This window comes from Canis aureus, chromosome 18, assembly GCF_053574225.1.
Source record: "Canis aureus isolate CA01 chromosome 18, VMU_Caureus_v.1.0, whole genome shotgun sequence".
NCBI classification, from domain to species: domain Eukaryota; kingdom Metazoa; phylum Chordata; class Mammalia; order Carnivora; family Canidae; genus Canis; species Canis aureus.
The window spans coordinates 20,666,843-20,686,213 of record NC_135628.1 but is presented as its reverse complement, the minus strand read 5'-3'; the positions used below and the strand labels follow the sequence as shown (position 1 = coordinate 20,686,213).

The 19,371-nt window shown below is 55.6% G+C and overlaps 2 protein-coding genes and 1 long non-coding RNA gene across 3 annotated transcripts; 1 reads left to right on the top strand and 2 right to left on the bottom strand.

Moving 5' to 3' along the window:
* The first annotated feature begins 3,115 nt into the window (after positions 1 to 3,115).
* On the top strand, positions 3,116 to 10,425 carry LOC144288702 (uncharacterized). Its single transcript, XR_013356664.1, has 3 exons — positions 3,116 to 3,474; positions 3,838 to 4,151; positions 4,261 to 10,425. It is a non-coding gene; the product is annotated as an uncharacterized LOC144288702 (long non-coding RNA).
* HOXA10 (homeobox A10) lies at positions 3,595 to 7,995 on the bottom strand. Its single transcript, XM_077856439.1, has 2 exons — positions 6,412 to 7,995; positions 3,595 to 5,214 (listed from the first exon to the last, which is right to left on the bottom strand). Exons 1-2 carry the CDS (start codon positions 7,379 to 7,381, stop codon positions 4,940 to 4,942), a joined length of 1,245 nt encoding a protein of 414 aa, XP_077712565.1. The 5' UTR covers positions 7,382 to 7,995; the 3' UTR covers positions 3,595 to 4,939.
* A 3,984-nt stretch (positions 10,426 to 14,409) lies between the features above and the next one.
* HOXA11 (homeobox A11) lies at positions 14,410 to 18,604 on the bottom strand. Its single transcript, XM_077856431.1, has 2 exons — positions 17,703 to 18,604; positions 14,410 to 16,212 (listed from the first exon to the last, which is right to left on the bottom strand). Exons 1-2 carry the CDS (start codon positions 18,454 to 18,456, stop codon positions 15,980 to 15,982), a joined length of 987 nt encoding a protein of 328 aa, XP_077712557.1. The 5' UTR covers positions 18,457 to 18,604; the 3' UTR covers positions 14,410 to 15,979.
* Between the last annotated feature and the right edge of the window lie 767 nt (positions 18,605 to 19,371).

Below are 19,371 nucleotides of genomic sequence, written 5' to 3'. Positions count from 1 at the left end.
CCCAAATCCGAACGGAAAGCCTCGACTCCAAAAAACGGGGTAATTAAATTCACGTGTGAACACTGTGCCTGCAAGAGTGTGTTTCTCATTAGCCCACTTCCCTAGCGGCGAGGGCGGGCGGCGAGGGCGCTTCCATCTCCTTTTCTGCCTTCATGCTCCCCAGCAGTTCCAGTAATCCTCCCCCAAAGCCTGATACATCCCTACCCGGGACAGGGACCCTCGAACGCCAGGCTCTCCCCCAGACCGAGGCTGCGAAGCCTGGCGGAGACCAACCGGGTGCCCCCTTATCCGCTCTCGCCGGAAGAGGGAAGTGGCCGACACAGTGAACTCCGACGTGGCTGGTCCTGGTCGCCTCAGCCTCCTCCCCCCTAATATTTTCCTTTCCCTGTAAATTCCTCCGCCTGATCCCCACCCCCACCGCATCCCGGAGTATCCCAAATATTGGGCAGTTCGCGGGTGCCTCTGAGATTTTCATTAAGGAACATTAACCCTGGAGGAAACCTCGCTCCTAATTGCAATTGTCTGCAAGCAGGCTGGATTCCCCTCATTGCTTTTTGACTTTTTGTGCCCAGAGAAGACTCGAATTATTAGTAGTATTTTTTTTAAATATATAGAAAGGCTGTTTAAAGAGCCTTAGTCCCCAGAATAGGACAGTTACCAAGTAATTAGCAGGCGCTGAGTGTTAAGCAGTCCTTACTGGTGCCTAAAAGGGAAGAAATCTCACACACACACACACAAAAAAACTAATATTACCTCTTCGTCAGTCCAGAGACTTGGGGAGAAAATATTCAGGCTTTGGAGTCAGCTTTTATTTTGGAAATGCAAGGGACTGAGTGTGTATATAAAAAAATAATAAATGGATGTAATTACAAACCGCCTCTTTTCGCCTGAGAGTTCTAAAACCTTGGCCTCTAAACAAATCCAATACTCTGGTCCGGAAAATGGCACAGAGGAGTTGAGGGGAAAGCGGTGTGCTGGCCTTTCAGATAAGAGAACCGCAGGCAGAGCAATGGAAACAGTTCCAGGGCCGGCAGCCAGAGCTGGGAAGGGAAGCACACACAGCTCAGTGGGCATGAGTCTCAAGGCCCCACGAGTGTGCATTTGGGGAGCAGGGAGGGATGAAAGTTATTTTCTGTTCCAGACCAAGAATGGTTCGACTGCCTTCCAACTGTGGACTACAACTTGGAACAAGGACTCAAGTTTGTAATCCAATGGTTGTAGCATTTAGGACACCTTTCCCCTATTATTTGAAGCCGACTGGAGCTGGAAGGGTCCCTTTCTCCAGCACCCGTTCCACACCAAGGATGCCATTTCTAACAGAGTCTGAACCTGGGAGAAGCTACTGGCAAACAAGCAACCAGTTTTTGCCCTAGCGGGGCTCCCCTACCGCGGTTAAAGCCAGGGCTGGGACCCGCAGGCAGGCCTGGGAAAGCGGAGGAAGCTTCCAGGCGGAGTTCCCCGCATAGTCAGGCTCCACGGAGCCTGGCATGGCCTCAGCCCAGGTCCCAGCCTCAGGTGCCCAGTGAGGCTGGCGAAGGCCTCCTTGCCCTCCGTGTGGACACACAAAAACGCTGCGAATGCCCCCCTCATCCGGATCTCTTAGGCTGTGTTGCCGACCTGCCCAGTAAGAACGCAAGGCCGCCGCCATCCGGTCGTGATCGTAACCGAGGCCTTGTCTGTGCAGCGACACACCAGGCCCAGATCCACAGCCCTCGACAGCTGTCCCACGCGAGCCTTTCCTTGGCAGATGATTACAACCCCAACTTGAGCACGCAGAAAAAAATAAGACCACCGCCCCAGGCTCTCCCCAAGCCAGGTCTGGGTCCCACCAGAAGGAAGATATGGGCAGACAGGAAGTGGAGATAGAAAACTGGGTGCACAGAGACCGAACATGAAAGACAAATGAAGGGAAAGAAAGAAGGAAGGAAGAAGTAAAGGAAAGGATAAAGAAAAAGAAAAAAGAGGAAGAAAGGAGGAAATAAAAGACGGAAGAAACGAGTCAAAGGCGACTCCTGGGAGCAGAGGGCAGCTTACACAGAGAAGGGTAAGTGACAAGGCCAGGATCCCAGCCCCTTTCTGCTCTGTCCCTCCTAGTTTGGCCTGAGTCTCTCTCAAAGGGATCTTTCCTGATCTCCTGCCCTGGATTGGAGCTGGTTGGATCCCAGCCTTGCAGGAGAATGACCTGGATGGGGAGGGGGGGAGGCCCAGGATGGAAGCGGGCGCCCCTGACCTTGAATGGCGCGGGGCCCAGAATCCCTACCACGCCCCTGGCGTCCGCCTAGGAGCAGCTAACCTGACCGTACCTGCTCTGGGCCAGGTGGGGATGGGGAATGCGGCCAACAGCCTGGCAAAACGCTGAGAAGCAGGCAGGGACGAGGCTCCTGCGCGGGAAAAGCCGAGGTTGCCACCGCAGGCCTGGCACGACCAGGGCCCGGATGCCCCGCCCGGCCCGGCCCCCGCGCGCACAGGTACCTGGAGACGATTTCAACTGAAGTAATGAAGGCAGTGTCGTGCTGTCGAGAGAAAGGTGGATCCCAACAACAGGAAACTACCTAAATCACCGACCAGTTCTGGTGCTGCCCGCGCGGGGCTGCCTCGCCCGCCGCCGCCGCCGCCACCGCCGCCGCCGCCAAGGGAGAACCCTGCGATCGCGCCCGGCCCGGCCCCTTGCCAACCTGCGCCCGCGCTGCCACTGCGTGTCCCGCGCTGCCGCTAAGGCGTCGCGGAGGGAGAAGCCACCGGCCCCGGTACGGTAAATCTGGGAGGGGGGCGGGGAGGGAAGGAAGGTAAAGGAGAGAGAGGAAAATGGAAGGAGAGGGAAAAAGCGAGAAGAAAGGAGAGCGAGCGGTGTGCGTGCTGGTTCCCCAAATCTTGCTCCTCGGCGAGCCGGCGCCAGGCGGCCGCAGCCCCGGGCGACTCGAAAGCGCCTGGGACGGCACCGAGCCCGGCTCCCGGTCTGGTCGCGGCCTCCGGCGCTCGCTCCCCGCGCGGCTCGCTCTCCCCCTCTCTCCCTCCCAGCCAGCCAGCCAGCCGGGGCGCGCGCTCCCGCGCCCCCTCCCCCTGCCGTCGCGCCCCCCCCACCTCCCGCGAGCAGGAAACGCGTGGCCCCGCGGAGGGCGACCAGGTGGGGGAGGCCGTGCTGGGGGAGGGGGCTTGCAGCCGGCAGCAGTCCACCTAACTGCTGCCGCGGACGCTAGTGACGCGCCCTGGGCCCAGCCTGCTCCCCTGATTTCTAGGCTGGGGGTCATCTAAGACCAGGGGACCCACAAAACAACCGGCGTCTGCGAGCCTCCCTGGGGCTCCCGAAAGAAATCCTGTTTGGCCTCCTCTGTCTATGCAGCTCCCCTCTCAACTGAAACCACTGGTCCAAGACAGCCACAATCCAGATATACTAGCAAGTCATAAAACTGAACAAAAGCCGACAAACCTTACGGCACCAGGGCTATAGGGCCCAGACAAATTACGACCGTCTAGGTAATATTTAAATAGATGCCTAAAGTAATTGCAGGGGGCGCGGGCTAGTCCTCCTGTTGTAAAAGTGGTGGACGGGATAAAGTGGAAGGTGAAGATAAGAAGTCAAAAAAAGAGGTAAAATTAAAAAGCTTCATTCCACAGCTTTTATTCTTCTATAAGAACATAAACATCGTCTTTTTTTCCACGCACAGCAGCATTACAATATTAATTTATTCTGATTTAAGTTTAGAAGTAAATAGAGCTAGAACTAACATTTATAATAACGATAGAATGCATTTGCATAAAACAAGATTGGCAATTTTTCATAATAATAGACATTTATACAGATTTGTATTTATAATTTTTCTTTTTCTGCACCTACAGGTTTGACCCTTTTATGCATGTAACTTCACAGTATAAAGGAAACCCAAACAATGTCTCCCTTCTCTAGTCTATTCCGCTTGCCCCAGCCCTCCTCGGATTCTGTGAATTTCGGAAAGGAAAAAATAAAAGAGGAAGAAGAAAAAAAGAAAATGAGAAAGAAAAATCTCCACAAGATAGGGAGAATTGTGGTGTGCTTGTCGCGTTACCAATGGTAACAATTATTTAATAACAAAAAACCCCCACTAAATCCGCACGCATAAACAAATCTACATTAGATTATTTATCTACAGCCAGAAGGGTATGGAAATTCAGAGGTAAGTGAAATAATTTAGTCCCACAATGCAAGACCTTACACAAACTGGAAGAGAAGTTTCCTTCTCCTGATCGTTCTTTTTTTTTCTTTTTTCTTTTTTTCTTTTAAAGCTGGGATATCTTACAGAGGAAGGAAAGATTAATCTTTCTGACTCTCAATTTTCTAATCAGCCAAAGCCAAGCCCTTTTGCCAGCCTGCATGTCCATGCCTGTAAGCCCTTCTCTTTGCCAAGAAAGAAAGAAAGAAAGAAAGAAAGAAAGAAAGAAAGAAGAAAGCCAGGGGCCTGTGTCCCCTGATTAAACACAGCCCAGCACTCCAGGCAGGCGAGTCCGGTGGCGGCTCCTTGCACCATTGACCTCAGGCCAGACACCTCAGCGCCTACAATGGGACCTCGGCCTTCCGGGCTAGGTTTGCCCGCCCCCGCAGGAAACCAGCTCCACCGGGAGGACAGGAGCCATTTCCAGCAGAGGAACCCCAAGATAGCAAAGCAGCCCAGTCACCACTCAACACTTTAGGATAATATTTATCTCTATAGAAATTTAGCACGATATGGCTTTTTCCCCCAGAACACAAGTAAACCAGCACCAAGCAAACAGACAAAGAAACAAAAAGTCAGAACAAACCAGCCCTGCACAGATGTAACGGCCAGCGAGATGGCGAGTGTGGGAGGGAGGGATGGGGCTCCAGCACAGGTGCGAGTTCCCGGCAGAGGCCGAAGACAGAGGGAGGAGACCGGCTCTCTGGCAGCGAAAACAAAAAAACAAAAAAATGGCATTGCCTGGAGCTTCATCAGGAAAAATTAAAATTGGCTGTGAGCTCCCGGATCCGATTTTCTCGGTTCATTTTCTTCAGTTTCATCCTGCGGTTCTGAAACCAGATTTTAACTTGTCTGTCCGTGAGGTGGACGCTGCGGCTGATCTCTAGGCGCCGCTCTCGAGTAAGGTACATGTTGAACAGAAACTCCTTCTCCAGCTCCAGCGTCTGGTGCTTGGTGTAAGGGCAGCGCTTCTTCCTGCCGCTCTTTGCAGTGAGCCAGTTGGCTGCGTTTTCGCCTTTGGAATTGCCTAGCATTTAAGAGAATAAGGAAGGGAAGGTTAAATAGGGGCCACCCTAGGCTGTGCGTAGGGGTGAACCTGGGACTTCTCTGCCATAAGAGGGATGCCCTAAGTCACACAGAGAGAGTTTTGCACAACCACCACCCTCCTTTGGCTTGCTCAGAAAGAGCAATTCCTCCAAAGGGCTTGTGCAAAGATGGAGAGGGCCTCCAATCTACACCAACTCGCCCAATTTACATTTTCCTCCACTTTTTTCCAAACACCTGCTTTAGCACAAAGCTGTCTGGAGCTAGCCTACGGAAAGAACGGCCTGGGAGGGCAGGCTGTATATCTTGAACTTAACACCTTTCTTTGCTTCTCGCCCCAAGGCAGACAAGCATTTCCTGCAGCCCCCAGTCTGGGGGCATGGGTGCTTACTTGGAAGGGAGGTGAGGAGCGGGGCTTGGGTCCCATTCCTGTATCCTGATTGCCTAAGGCCCAATGAGGAGAGGAGCTAGGACGTAGTTGGGACACGCGGAAGGCACGAAAAACGGATTCGGGGTCAAGGGCCGTCCCTCACGTCTTTCCAGGAGCCAGAGACATGCAGTCTGGGCGACTCCGAGTTCCAGGGGAAGCGAAATGGCCCCTCTCTGCCTCTCAGCTCAGGGGCCCGGCGTCCGGGCCGGATTTGCCTTTTCTTCTCCCCGCAAGGAGGATTCCCGCCCCTCCAGCAACTTTGAAAAAAGCATGGGGGATCGTAAACTCGAACTTCGCCGGTTAATGGGCTTATTTATTGGTGCTGGCGGCTGCTTATTTTGGATGCCTTACAAACATCCGCGCTATCTGCGGGCGAGCCACTTTCCTCCCTCCCCCTCCCCCCGCGTGGGCCGCGCCTCGAGGCTGGGCCCAGACCACGGTTTGGGGTACCCGGGGCCACGGAGAAGGGCATGCACGAGAGGGGGGCTGCTCGTCCGTGCCCTCGACCCCAACTGGGGTGAGCTGAGGCCAGCGCGGAGGACGTCTCGGTGTGCGGCGCTAAGCAGGACATGAATTTTTACTGCGTCCCCACGCCCAAATATTAAAAAGCAAGTTCACAAGGTCAGCCTGCCTGCAGCTTGGGCCAAGGCCCGCCGGCGGCTGCGCGGACTCCTGGCTCTCCGCTCCTTCCCTTCTCTGGGTCTGCCTGTCTGCCCGCCTGCCTGCGGCCCTTCAGCGCGCCCTGCTTACCCAGGGAGTCCTTCTCGGGCGAGGCTTTGCTGCTCTCGGAAGGGGCTGGGGAGAGCTCCTCTGCGGCCGAGGACGACGCGTGCGCCTCCTCGTCGCCCTGGGAGCCCCCGCCGCCGCCACCGCAAGTCAGCGTGGGGGGCGGCGGTGAATCGAGGGCTCGCTCTTTCCGGGCTGCATCCGCTGAGCCGGAGGCGAGTGCGGGTGGCGGGTCGAAGCCGCGCCCGGGGGGCTGAGCGGGGAACGGGCCGGCCCCGAGCTGTTGCGCGCCGCCACCGCTGCCGTAACCCTTGGCCGTGCCATAGGCCTGGGAGAGGCGGAAGTAGCCGGGCACTGGCACCCCGCTGGAGGTGCTCAGGGCGCAGCCGTCGGGCGGCGGGCCCCGCGGGAAGGGGGCCAGCTCGGCCGTGGCGGTGGAGCCTTTGGGGCATTTGTCCGCCGAGTCGTAGAGACAGTAGGAGCTCTCCTCTTTGATGTTCTGCGCGAAAGAGCACGAGGTGGCCTGCGGCGGGGGTTGGGGTGGTTGCGGCGGGGGCGGTGGCTGCTGCTGGGGCGGCGGCGGCGGCGGCCCCTCGGGCGGCTCCATCCGGCACGACCGGGGCGCGTCCAGCCACAGGTCTATAGGCGCGGGCGCGTAGCCGTGCGCCCCGGGACCCAGGCCCCCGCTGCCGCCGCCGCCGCCGCCGCCGCCCGGCGACGCCGCCTCATTGCGCTTGCCTCCCAGAGCCGGGAAGAGCCCGCAGCTCTGCAGCCCGTAGGGCAGGTCGGCGGCCGGCGGCAGGTAGACCCCGCCGTGGGCGTAGTAGCCGCCGCCGCCACCGCCCCCCGCGCCGCTGCCACCGCCGCCGGCCTCGCCTCTGCCCGAGCTGATGAGCGAGTCGACCAAAAAAGAGTTCGCGGCGGGGCTCTCCGAGCATGACATTGTTGTGGGATAATTTGGCGAAGGGAGCAGATAGCCCTTTCTGGCTGACATTTCTTGTGCAAAACATGCTGAATACGATTAGCAATCCCCCCGCACCGCGGCGGGTGCCCGCAGCCAATCCTGAGCCAGAGTTTCCGCGCGACCACTCCCAGTTTGGTTTCGTAGGCGCGGGGCCGCTCTCCGAGGGCGCCCTCTGAGCCCACGATTGATATAAATATGTAATCTGTATTGATGGGCCGGGAGACGCACACCCAATACCTCAGCCCAAAGGCCAGGAGCTGTGGGGGCTGCCCCAACGTGCTAGTGGGGGGCCTGGCCCCTGGGCTAGCCCCGCCCACGCTCGGACGCGAGCTCTCCTGCGGGGTCTCTTTGAAGGGCCCTTGGGCCCCCGCGCAGTTAACAAGTGGGGTGTTTATGGTGCGCACCCTGGCCTGCCTTGGGTGCTCCCCATTCTTGTTTCGGAATCAGCCACTAGCCCTCCAGGCACTCTAACCATTAAGGGGGCCTGTCGGGGCCTCAGGCTCTTCCCATTCAGCTCGGGACCTGGAGCTGTCTCCCAAAAGTGGAGGACCTGGCCCTAAGGCCACCAAGACCCTTAGAGTGTCCGAGGTCCAGCGCGCACTGGAAGCTGGCTATTGCCACGTTTTCCTTGCACCCCGCACAGAATTTCCCCCAAAAATGTAATGCCCTGGCTTCTCAGCCCCTCTACACTCTCCTCTGCCAGTCGTTGATCCCGTTAGGATCTTTGCTTCTGGTGTGCTCACCTGGCTTGCTTTCTCTGCAGCTCCTGTCGGTGGACCCTGGTGAGCTGAACCGAGCTGGGGGTGGTGGTGGGGGTGGTGGTGGGGGTGGTGAAAGCAACTGGTAACCTTGGCTGAAAGACTCTCCTACCCCTATTCGGAGGTCAGAGCCAGATCCAGGCACCCCACAGCCCCATCATCCGGGTAGCTTTCAAGCTTATACCCCGTTTCAGAGAAGTGAAAGAAACATTGCTCTTCAGGGTCTTCAGTTGGGCCGGAGGCGAAGACCTGGAGGGGGACACTCGGAGGAGGGGGCGGCAGATGGACATCTCTGCCTCAAGCTCTCCCTTTAGCCTTGGCATTCGCACGCTCTCGGAGGTTATGACAAGAACCAGTGTCACCACACTCCTGCCTCTCCGTCCCCTCCCCTCTCCCCCCTCCCCTCCAAACCCGCGGCTGGGGCAGCCCTCTCTCCCGCGGTGTGCGCATTTTAACGAGGCCCGCGGTGAGGAAATCCGTTCCGGCAAGGCCGGGCTGGGCTCCTGGCCCAGTTATAGCAGCGTTCGGAGGCCAGGCCCTTTGCTCAGCAGACACCAGGGCCTCCTTCTTCCCTGGCCATAGGGATGTGCTCTTAGTCAACTGGAAACCGCTGGCCCACGGCGCTAGCCCCCGTGTGGGCCTCAGCCGTATCTCAGGAAATGCGACCTTTTCCGGCCCGGATCCAGTGGAGCCCAGGAGGTCGCTGACTTACCCCAGGCCTGCGGCCCACAGCTCTCCGGGATGCCCCAGGCCTGCCCGCCGCACCAGCTCCAGCCCCTGCAGAGGCCTGGACGGGCCGCTGAACGCCGGGATCCCAGGAAGCAGTCCGCTCAGGCCTCTGCCTACAACGGGGAAAGACCTTTGCATCCCGGGTGCTTTGCCAGGCACTTGGCCTTGTTCCTCCCATTGTGAACCTAGTCCGAGAAGGAAGCCGAGCCTGAGAAGACTCAGAGAGTACACGGGGAGAGCTGGCGGAAGGACCCTGACGGTGGCTTCTGAGATGCTAGCAGTTGCGGTCTCTGCCTGCTGTGGCTGCTCGGCGCGCAGCCCGGGCGGCCGCACCACTGCTTGCCCTGCGCTCCAGCCACTTCCACCCAACCGGCCTGTGCCTCACGGTGACTGGCTCCGCGGACTGGCCTCTGGGGTAGAGAGGAGGGGGATAGAGAAAGACAGAGAGAAACAGAAGGAGAGAGGGAGAGAAAAGAAAGGGGAGAGAGTCTGAGAACCAGTTCTCTCCAACAAGATCTTGAGGCTGCACTAGCAGCCGGAGCCGAATCAAGTCTGTGTGGAGAGATCAGGGACTGTCCTTCACTCCCCACCTCCTTCCCACGAACAAGGCCAAGGCAAATTCTAACCTGGTGAAGCCCAGAGGCCAAGAAAGTTGAATAGGGAAAAGCTTCAGAACAGAGACACCTAGGATCCCTCTCCAGATGGGCTTGGTCCATATCCAGCTCTCCAGGAAGATGGAACGTATTGGGACTGTTGCACTTAGCAGTGCTACTGGGAAATGCCACAAAGCTGAGGACTGCCTGAGAAGGGGGTTTTCCCCCATAGCACTGTCCATGCCAATCAAGAAAGCTCTGCAGAGAGTGATGAAGCAGGTCCCAAGAAGGAGAGAGGGTTCCTTGAGAAGAATGAGTCCTGGCTGGCCTGTTGGGCCAGGGTCTGGTTCCTCTCCACACTAAAGGCAGAAAGCAACTTCCCAAGGCTGTAGGTTGGGAAGGGAAGGGCCAGTGGCCATAGGAGAGAATGCTTGGGATGGTAGAAGCTAAGAAAATAAAGTGAAAGTCAATGATCGAAACCCATCTTTCTTTTTGAAAGTTAAGGACCCTTTGGAAAAGCTAAGGCCAAACTCTGATTCTTATCCTGTGAAAAATAGACATCTGGCATTGCCACAATTTGACCCATCATTTTCAAAGAGTCCCCAGACCCTTCACAGCCTTCTCCTTGGGCCCTCCAGAATGTTCCAGGACTCTCCGGAATTCAGCAGCCCTGCCAGTTTGACTGGTAAGACAAGCCGGGTGCCCGGCTGTAAGCAGCTCAGGCTCCGTCTGGTCAGGGCCCTGTAGAGTGACCAAATGGTCTCCTAGGCTGGATGGGATCCAGGAGCAGGCAGGTGCCAACCAAGGTTACATTGTAAGGCAGTTTGGTACTGCATCTGTTTTAAGAACTTAAAGGACTTAGGGGAGGTGGAAGGCCCGCTGCAGCCTCGCAGACCATGGCATTGGCACTTGGGTCTTCACTGACCTTTGGGAAAGTGGAATGTTTTTTTCCAGCCTCTTTTCTCCCCTTGTAATAAACCAAATGGGATGTTGAGTTTATGCTGTTTCTTGCTTTTTTTGTTTTTTTGTTTTTTGTTTTTTTTTTAAATGACGATGATGAGTGTGTAAGGCCGTGTGAGAGTTCCTCTCTGGCCGTGGACCGCCGCCCCACCCCCAGCGGGGCTTGCCGAGCAGCAAGCACCGGACAGCCTGCCTACGCGCCCGGGACGCGGACTGGCCTGCTGCCGCCCGGGACGCGGACTGGCCTGCTGCCGCCGGTTCGGTGGAGAAGATATCTACGCAGCGCAAGCTCAAGTTAGATGCTGCTGCCCTTTCAACTGGTCTCGGAGCTCCCAGCATCCGCGACCGCCCCCAACGCTCCGCACTCCCCAGACTGTAACGCCGAGGTGTTAACTTCCTCAATAGAATATTCCGTTTATCGATCGCCAGCGCTTTGCCGAGGTTCCCCATCCCGAGAGATTAAGAACAGCGATCCAGTTGCAGCACGGGGTCGGCCCCAGGATACTGTCTTTCCTTTAGCCCATTTGCCCTCTTTCCCTCTCTTCCTTTCGGTCTCCCTCCCAGCTGCTGAATTTCTCTCTCACCCTCAGGGTGCCTTTGACCTAAAAATCTCCGTGTCTGCTTCCTTCAACCAGGCCTGTGTAGCGGTTCTGTGGCAGCCCCCAAGGCCCATGTTTTATTTAGGAGTAAACACCGTCCATTTCTACCTGGGTAATAACACTCCTCCTCCCCGTGGCTCTGGAGCCGAAGGAAAGGCCAGGCCAGCGGAGTAAGCTCTTTGGCTAGGGTCACGATGCATTTCACCGGAGAGTGGATGCCTCCTTCTGAGTAGGCCCTCGCAAAGAACGAGAAATAACAAACTGTTACTACCCCAAACCCCCACCTCTTTTTTTCAAAATACTAGGTACTGAGATTGAGATAGCCAAGAAACAATTTGTATCTAAAAGTCTTTCTCAGTGCTTTCCAGGCTCAGAATTATCTGGCCGGTTGTGGAGTTGGGCTGCAGCCCCAGAGAGGAAAAATAAAAGCTACTTTCACACATCCACTTTAACAAAAATTCTGGACTTCTCTGATTCTCTCATTTACTGTATGGTTAGACATTTTTCTTTTTTGTAATCCATGATATTCTTTTCTTGTTCATCTTTAAAAATGTCATCATTTCCAGGGAAATGTGATGTGTCTGTTTTGAATTAATCAGGTGCAATCTATCCCTAAACAACCCACTTTAAATTTTTCTCTAAATCCAACCACTAAACTGGCCCTTCTCTCCTGATGGGGGAGTGTTGGGGCCTTTTCACACACTCCCTAAATTACAATATCCTTAATTTTGTCCATAATAAAAGGCCTCTGGCCCTGAAAGCAGAGGTGGTTCTGGGATTTTAGGGACAGCTTGGGCTGCAGAGAGCACAGTGTGGGTGCCCACTTGGTGTGGTTCCTGTGGTTGCCTTATGTTGGCAGAATTTGGGAGCCCATGCTCAACAAAGACTAGTGACTTTTGATAGGCAAGATTTATGCACACATGCAGCACCTATTTTCTCTGAGATGCCCCCCACTCACCCATGCACTATATATTTGTGAAATTAGCGATTTCAAGAAACTAATAAAAACATATCAGAATAAAAACTTAAATATAAGAAAAGAGGAAAATTGAATCTAACCTCTGAAATGTAAAGTGAAATGAATACTTAAAACTTGTTTTGTGACAATCCTGTCGGTGAGATTGTGGTCAGAGTTTATCCTCAATGCCAGCTTTTGAAAATGTATAGGTTGACACCACTATAGTTTTTGCATATTTGCAAAATATTCAAAAGACCTCATATTTACATCTAAGAAATCACTGCAAAACCCCAGCCAGGTTTCTAGCAGTACATTCCAAATAAGCAAATACAGACTTCTCTGGAAGCCTCAAAAATCATTTGCGACTTTTTTGAATTGGCCTCTTTCAGAACAAAGGTTTTCCCCAGGCCGCTGGGCAGACATAGAGACCCCACCTAGTAGGAAACCAGAGACCTCCCGGATATCTGCCCCAGGGAATAAGCAGGCCCCAGCGGCCACGGTTGCTGACCACCTCATTGTTTAGAGTAGAAACTTTGTTTTCCCCAGTCCCGCCATCTCTCTCACTCTCTTTCTCTCTTTCTCTCTCACCCCCCCTCTCTTTTTGTTGCCAACACAACCCCCATTCCAGTACAGCCAGAACCCTTTCTGCTTGGATGCCCCCCCCCATCCCTAGCTCATCCCATTCTGAAAATTTCTACAAAATTGAAAGATCACCTTGGGTGAATTGCTGGCGCAAGGAGCTAACATCATCAACTTTTCCACTTAGGCCTCCCCCTGCTTTCCAACCTTAGGGAGCGATGGAAGGAAGGGGGGTGGCTTGAGCGCCTATAGCGTCACCCGGAGGGGACGGACACAGCCACTTTTCCCAGTCCTGCTCTGACATCGGCCACCTCCCCACTCCCGCCTCAGTCGGATTGGAATTGCTAAACCTGTGGCCTCTTACCTTGACACATTTCCGAAATCACTGCCAAGGGACAGCAGGCTTCTCCCGGGCGCGACGCCTGCGAGGCCTAGAGAAGGTGCGTTGCTTAAAATTACAACACCAATTACTTCTTGAAGGTGAGGCCCCCCCTTATTTTGATACTAAGGGGAGCGGGACAAGTGAAATAATGTAACGTGCTGCTCTTAGGATCAGAAGCGAACAAAGGCCAAGAATCGCGCTGGGGTTCCCGGCTCCCCGGCGGCTTTGACATTGATCGAACGTGCGCCATCTCGTGGCGGCTGAGCGACTAGGCCCGGCCCGAACTTCAGCCCGAAGCCGGGAGAGGGGAGCAGGCTCTAGGCATAGACAGAGGGAAAGAATGTGCCCAGCCCGCTGCTAAAGAGATCTCATTTTTACATCTAAGAAATTGCTGCAAAACCCCAGCCGGGTTTATAGCGGCGCATTCCAAATATGCAAATTGGCCAGCCCCGGACGGGTTTACGACCACATTGTCACAGCCATCGGAGGATGGGCTTTTATAGGGCTCAGAAATCAAACCCGCGCCCGCTCGCCGCCCGCCGGCGAACAGTCCTCCTGGCTAGACTCTCTCTAGCAACTTGCAAGACTTTGGTTAATCTTTAACCGTCCCAAAGGAAGTCTTTCCTTAAACCCTGGGCTTCCCTGCCCACCACTCCCTGCTCCCCAGGAGAGTCGTTGTTCACCTCTGTGTGTCTGTTCATCAGCCTAGACATTCATCTAGGGGGTCTGTCCCATTCCCCCTTTGAGCTAGATTTCCCCAGTCTCGCCAGTTAGACAAACACACAAACAAATAAAGCAGGGTCTGGGGTCTGGGGCCTCTCTCCAAATTCAATCTTCTCTGCAGCTCTGGCCCTGCCTGGGTGGCTAGGGAGAGGGTGGGGGTAGAGGTGGGGGGTGGGCAACAAAAGGCTCTGGCCTCTCCGCCCTGCCCCTCAAGGTTATGGGTGATGTCCAAATTTAAGGCAGAAGTTCAAAGGCAGGAAACAAAGAGTAAACCAGCATCTTTCTTTCCCCAAAGGGAAAACACAGCCTCAGCTGGGAGCTTGGGACAAAGTGTCCCTAGAGGCTCCTGGGAGTCTGTTCTTTGTACCCAGACGGGTCTCTGTCTTTCTAAGGGGATTCCTAGGGCACCCTAGAGTGGTTCCTCTTCAGGCCTCCTAATCCTGAGGAGAGCAAGCCCAGCCTGGGATCAAGCTCAATGACTACCTCAAGCCCTAGGGTTTTCTCCCAACCCTCTCTCCAGTCTGAAAGGATGAAACCCCCAATTCCAGGTCCTGAGATACCCCATTCATGGGACCCCCACTTCCCCTCCAAAGGACCTGGCTAGTCACCGTGGCTTCCCAAGCTCGGCTTCTAGTGGAGTTAAATCCCAAGTTACCTCCCCACCCCCTCAGGGGCCTGGTAACTTGCCCCTTGGGGGGTGGTGGTGGTGGTGGGGGGGGCAGACATTTGGCAGTAAAAGGCAAACAGGAAGAGGAATGTCACACCAGAACCCAATACTCAAGTTTCCAGTCTTTATTTTCCTTGTGCCTGTCGCCTGTATACATGCTGCGACATATGTGGTGGGTGAGAACGGAGGACAGGCCAACACTCCCGCTACAAACAGAGCCACCAGACACTTCTTAAAACAGGGAGGCAGAGGAGATGCGATGGGAAGGTGCCTGGCTTTCTCAGCTGAGGTCCCCAGACCCTGGAGGGCCAAACTACTTCAGAGCATCCCCCTAAAGCTTTCCAAACATTGCAAGAAATTAAAAAGATCATTCCTAACACCCTTCCCACCCTTCCAACACCCCAAGGAAGCCAACTAATGGCAAAATTTTAAAAAGTATTCAAACAAAATAGGTTATGGTTCTTTTATTTACAAGTCTTTTGAACACCATCCCTGTATGAAGCGTACATTCAAATATTTTAGCAGTGAGTGAGTTTAACCGTGGAACACTGTAAACAGATAGAGCCTTTAAATATTCTCTTCATCATCTCTTCCCCCCTACGTTGCATCTCTTAAAATTCGCTTTGGTTCCTGCAGGGAAATATATATAATATAATATAATATTTATTTTTTAAAATAATTCCAAACGCTCTTGAGCTCTTGGAAGGTTGCCGGAAGCTTCCAAGCTCAGTTCTGGGGCACGAAGGGCAGAGTGCGGCGCCAGAGTGGTGTTTTGGGGACTCAAGCCCCTCATAGCTAGTGACCGCTGGCCAGGCCCACTGCTCCGCTGAGCAAATCCAAGCTTCGGTTAAGTGTGGTGGAGACTTTGCCAGGCTGCCGTACTCCACAGGCATTTCCTGCAGAGATCTTGGGGCCAGCTCGGGATGTCTTCCACCTCGGGGAAGGTCTGCTCTGTGACCAGGCTTTAGGCCTGAGTGGCAGTCCAGGAAGAAGACCCTCATCGGTCGGAAAAACTAGGTGGGCTGCAGGAGGCAACTGCTAGAAGCTCAGGCCTCGGACAGTGCGGTGAGTGGCTAAGAGGGGTGGAGAGCCGCTAATACCACCTGGACTAGATTTTTTTTCCCCTCAAGGATCAGCAGCCCTCTCCCACCTCATAGCTACTTCTTAGTCCAGCCGTCTTTCACATTGGCTTTGGAAAGCAGCCCCACTCCAGACATCTAGGAATCCTCCCTCTTTCCTCCTGCTCCTGTCCCCAAGCTGAACTGGGTTTAAAGATTGAATAGCTTCTTGACGCAGGGGTCCTGGGGATGAGCAGGCTCCACGTGGAGGGTCCTGGGCCCAGGTCGCTCTCCAGGGCGCTTGGCAGGGGGCCCAGTCTTGATGGAGACCACACCCAGCCCAAAGCTCCACAGTCTCCAAGAATGAACCACCAGGGGTCCCAAACCATTCATTCTAGTTGATGCACAACTCTCCAAATCCAATTTTTGTTAGGAATCTTAACCACAGATGCCCAAGAGAATCCCGGGCCGCCTTCTCAGAGGCTGTCTCCGTGTAGCCTCCCCTCCTTTGCACACCTCTTTTCTTCAAAAGTCACCACGTGCCTTGACCTTGTCAAGGGCAAAATCTGCATATAATCTCACGTGTATGAAGCCCCCCACCCAATTCCAGCTGGCTGGAGCCTTAGAGGAGCGGGTTGGCTGAGTAGTACTGTAAACGGTCTCTGTTAATTTTTTTTTCCTTCATTCTCCTGTTCTGAAACCAGATTTTGACTTGACGGTCGGTGAGGTTGAGCATGCGAGACAGCTGCAGGCGCTTCTCTTTGTTGATGTACACACTGAAGAAGAACTCCCGCTCCAGCTCCCGGATCTGGTACTTGGTGTAGGGGCAACGCTTTTTTCTGGTGCGTTGGCCACCTGTGGAGGGAGAAAGAAGCAGGGAATGAGCCAGGTGTGGGGGCTGCAATCCATCCCAGAGCCCCGAGTGGAGGTAAAGGGCTGGCCCATGGGACTGGAGGCCCTGTCCAAGCCCCATCAAGGTCTCCTCAGTCCCCTGCCTTCAGGCTCCTACTGCCAGCTGGGGACAAGCTGCAGGCGGAGACTCAGCCCCAGATAAAAGCCAGCTCCCCAGATAGGCCCCCAGGGAAGCTGCTCACGCTGCCCCCAGAGCAGAAAAGAGGGCTCCTTACAGCAACAGGCGAGTTTGTGCCGCAGAAGCGGCTTTCAAAGCCGCAGAGAGGGGGTCGACCGCTGCCTGCGGGCCCCTCCAGACTAAACAAACAGTGGTGTGCGGACATTTCACCTTCCAGCACCTGGGCGGGGGGTTCCTGAGGCAGTAAAGTCGACCCCAACCCCAGTCCTGCCCAAGCTGCTGCCGTGACTCGGCCCTCGGGAGCATCTGAGGCAGCTGCCCGGCCTTTGTCAGCCTGAGTCCTGGCCACCAGCTCCTGCCTCCTGGACCAGCCTCCCGGCTTCCTCGAGGTGAGGAGGTGGCAGCGGAAGCCCCCAGCCACGGATCTTGCCTGAGCACCACCAGGGCCACGGGGCCATCCTGGTCCCCAGCAGGGCAGGGGTGCTGTTTTAGACGGCGTGGAGGGAAGGGGGGCCTCCTAAAGCGGCCCGCAGGCTCGACCTGCTCCCCTTTTCAATAAAACCTCACAGGAGGGAGAGAGAGAGAGAAAAAAAGCACCCGCTTTTGACAGATTGAATAACAATTGTGAGTAACTTGTAGTCGGACAGAGGCGGCACGTAATTGCCCCCGCGCCCGAGGAACAGGGCTTCCTTTGGATAAAAAGGCCAACTTTGGCTTAATTTGTTTCTTTTAATATATTGCTCTAGCTAAGCGGGCTATTTTATCTGTTAAACACGCTCCTAGCGCCATCGTTAAACAGCGATGCCTTTGAATCCCGGCCGGGACTGGAGTCCCGGCGCAACACATGGCTTTTATAAAAATCTCCGGATTACCTCGCTATCAAAGGCTCCCGGAGCCCTTGCAGGGGGAATTTACAGGCGCCCACCTCCGGCTCCCCAGCCCGAGCTGGCCCCGAGCGGGGTCGAGCTGCTGGGCTTGGGACTGAGAAGGGGGGGAAAAAGGGTAAAAGGGAGTTGTGTGTGTGGTTTTTTTTTTTTTTTTTTTTGGATTTTTTTTTTTTTTGGTTTTTTTTTTTTTTTTGGTTTTTTTTTTTTTTTTTTGCAGGCATGCCTTGGCCGGTGGGTATTTCACGGCCAATTTCAGCACTCGCCACGTGATCCCGCCTTTTATAACAAAGTTTTGTTGGGGGAAACCTAAAGGCCCTTCATAAACCTTATATGCTTATAAAACAGCATATAAAAATTTAACAGCGGTGCTGCGCTACATTTCCAACTCCCCTTTCATAAAGCGCAGGGCGCGCTGCCTTTATACGTACTGGAGCCGCCGGCCTTGTCCTCAGTGTGGCCGGAAGACGACTCGGGGCTGCTGCTGCTCTCGGGGCGCCGTCGCCGCTCCTTCTCCTCCGCCGCCGCCGCCGCCGCCGCCGCCTCCCGGCAGCCGCCGCCGCCGCCGTCCGAACTTGAAGTTGCCGGCGTGCCCGTGCCCGTGCCCGTGGCCGCTGCCGCTGCCGCCGCCGCCGCCGCCGCCGCCGCCGCCGCGGAGGTCGCTGCGGCCGCCGGGGGCCCCTTGTCCGCGCTCTTGTCCCCGGGGTAGTCGGAGGAGGCGAGGTTTTCCGGGGCGCCGTAGGCCGTCTCGAAAAACTGGTCGAAAGCCTGCGGCAGGACGCCGTTCCTGCCCACGGTGCTATAGAAATTGGACGAGACGGCGGGGGTGGGGTGGTGGTAGACGTTGGCCGAGCTCTTGGCCAGCACGTCGCCAGGCACGCCGGCCGCGCTGGGCGCCTGCAGGCAGTCTCTGTGCACGAGCTCCTCCGCGGAGTAGCAGTGAGCCAGATTGCCGCGGGGGTGCCATTTAGTGGCGGGCTCAATGGCGTACTCCCTGAAGGTCACTTCGCGTACGGGTTGGACCTGGGGCAGGTTGGAAGAGTAGGAGTATGTCATTGGGCGCGAAGACGGGGTCTGGGGCAGAAAAGAAGGGAGGCTGGAGAAATCTGGACCCGAGACGTAGTAAGTACAACTTGGCAAATACATGTTAGAAGAGCAGGGACCACGCTCATCAAAATCCATCATTGGGCTACCTTGGGCTCTCCGCAGTAGCCGAGCTTAACATGATTCTCCACTGCAGCTGCCTCTTTGAAGCGGATCCGTGAAGTAGAAATTTGGAGACGTAAGCTGACGTGGAAATCTATCCCCATCCTTAGCAGGGAGGTGCTGGTCATGTGACCTGATGTTGAAATTGACAAGCTGCGAGCTGGTCCCGGCCTTTTTTTTTTTTTTTTATTCCCTTCCCCTTTCCTTCCCCCCCCCCCTTCCCTCCCTCCCTCCCTCCCTCCTTCCCTCCTTCCCTCCTTCCCTCCCTCCCTCCCTCCCTCCCCGGCTTCCTTTCTTTGTAGCCACCTCAGGGGAAGCAACAGATCGTCACTCGGTGTTCTCACCGAAAGCACGTAATCGCCGGTGTAACTCATGTTGGCTGGGGGGCCTCCCGGCGCGCGGCGAGGCTGGGGTGCGCCCCATGCCGCTCGCCTGTGCTCAGCTGCACGGTCCTGGCCCTCAAGTGCGCCGAGGGCGGTGAGAGAGCTCAACTCCTGCCACCCATCACTCCCCGGGTGAGGGATGCCCCAGGCTGAGGGTGGCCGGGTGGGAGCTCGTCGCTGCGTGGCCGGTGCGCGGTCCTGGAATCTGTTCTCCTGGAGGCTCGCGTTCGCACCTCCTTCTCTACCCCCCCCCCCCCACAAGCTTGCTCTGGGAACCACCTCTGTCTCCGACTCCGGCCGGCCGGACCCCCTTCGGGGCCAGGGTTCACAGCCGTGGATGTGCCTGCCTCGTGGCTTGCCTGATTTGCACGGTGACTTGATTACACGCTCGCATTCATGGTCACTTCCGAAGCGCTTTAGTGCCTTCCGTCCCTAAACCGCCAACAACCACGGCGGCTTCCCCCGCGGTTTTGTCAGGCATCTGCAGGTCCCGGAAGGGGCTTCGTCTTAC